We start from the raw sequence: 1,410 nt of genomic DNA on the forward strand, positions 1-1,410 counted from the left end.
ATGGATGATGAGTTAAATGTTACTCATATAAAACTTGGTGGGTTTGTGGAAATGGACAAATACAGGTATCTTTATTTTATAACTATGTTTGCAGTATATATTCTGATAATCTGCAGTAATTCTACTATCGTCTTCCTGATCTGGATTCACAAGAACCTCCATGAGCCCATGTATGTTTTTATTGCAGCTTTGCTACTGAACTGTGTCCTTTACAGCACGACGGTTTACCCAAAGCTTCTGACTGATTTCTTATCTAAAGAACAGATCATTTCATATCCTGCATGCCTCTTTCAGTTTTTTGCTTTTTACTCTTTAGGTGGTTCTGAATTCTTGCTCTTATCAGCTATGGCCTATGACAGATATGTGTCTATATGCAAACCTCTGCAGTATCCAACTATCATGACAAAAAATGCTGTGACTGTGTTCCTGGTTTTGTGCTGGATTGTACCTGCCTCTCACATTGCAGTCCAAACCATACTGAGCGCTAAAGCAAAACTGTGTGACTTCAATTTAAATTCAATATTTTGTAACAATGCAATGTACAGACTTCAATGTATTGAATCAAGAACAATTAATATTTTTGGTGTGTTTTGTTTACTTGATGTCACAGTACTTCCTCTGTTCTTCATAGTCTTTACATATGCAAGAATAGTTGTAATATCCTATCGAAGCTGTAAAGAAGTCAGAAAAAAAGCTGCTGAGACCTGTTTGCCTCACCTGCTGGTATTAATCAACTTCTCATTGCTGACTGTATACAACACGATCATGGCTCGAGTGAACACTGATGTTCCAAAAACTGCACATTTGATAATGACGCTACAAATAGTTCTGTATCATCCTCTGTTTAATCCGTTTATTTACGGACTCAAAATGAAAGCAATTTTTCAACACCTCAAAATGCTTTTTTGTAAAGCCCAAAACATCAAGACTGATTTCTAATGTGGAATCACTTTTACTGCTGTTGTGAAACAAAATATCAGCACGACTTTTATTCTGATAGTTTTTCTGTGTATTTCACTATCTTAACTGTCAAGAAATCAGTTTTTAAATATTAATCCTGTGTGTTTCTGCATTAGAATAACTGGCTGTGCCTGTATTAATAAAATGCATATTGATCATAGAATAAACATTTCAAAGTGGTTTTTTTTTTATTCAAAATTTCAGATTTTGGTAAAAAAAAAAATTATAATAATGCAGACATTAATGTTTCAGGTCTTAAGAAAACTGAGGGTGAACATGTTATTGTACATAACAGAATCTGTTTACCTTACACCAAATGCTTTCCTGTCTACTCCTGCACATGATAATTTCACACAAAATTCCTGATTTTTATAACAAGCTGTGACTTTTAAACCCAAAAGCTGGAAGAATTTCTCAGATTTTGTGTATCATGTGCAGTTCAGAAGGAAA

The 1,410-nt window shown here is 34.1% G+C and overlaps 1 protein-coding gene across 1 annotated transcript; it reads left to right on the plus strand.

Moving 5' to 3' along the window:
- LOC110972566 (olfactory receptor 11A1-like) lies at window positions 1-939 on the plus strand. The gene has a single exon (XM_022222944.2). It carries the CDS (start codon window positions 1-3, stop codon window positions 937-939), a length of 939 nt encoding a protein of 312 aa, XP_022078636.2.
- The last annotated feature ends 471 nt before the right edge of the window (window positions 940-1,410 follow it).

The sequence above is a fragment of the Acanthochromis polyacanthus genome, chromosome 14, assembly GCF_021347895.1.
Source record: "Acanthochromis polyacanthus isolate Apoly-LR-REF ecotype Palm Island chromosome 14, KAUST_Apoly_ChrSc, whole genome shotgun sequence".
NCBI lineage: Eukaryota > Metazoa > Chordata > Actinopteri > Pomacentridae > Acanthochromis > Acanthochromis polyacanthus.

Bases quoted from the DNA above. Each gene is read 5' to 3' on its own strand.
- LOC110972566 (XM_022222944.2), top strand. From the start codon at position 1: ATGGATGATGAGTTAAATGTTACTCATATAAAACTTGGTGGGTTTGTG.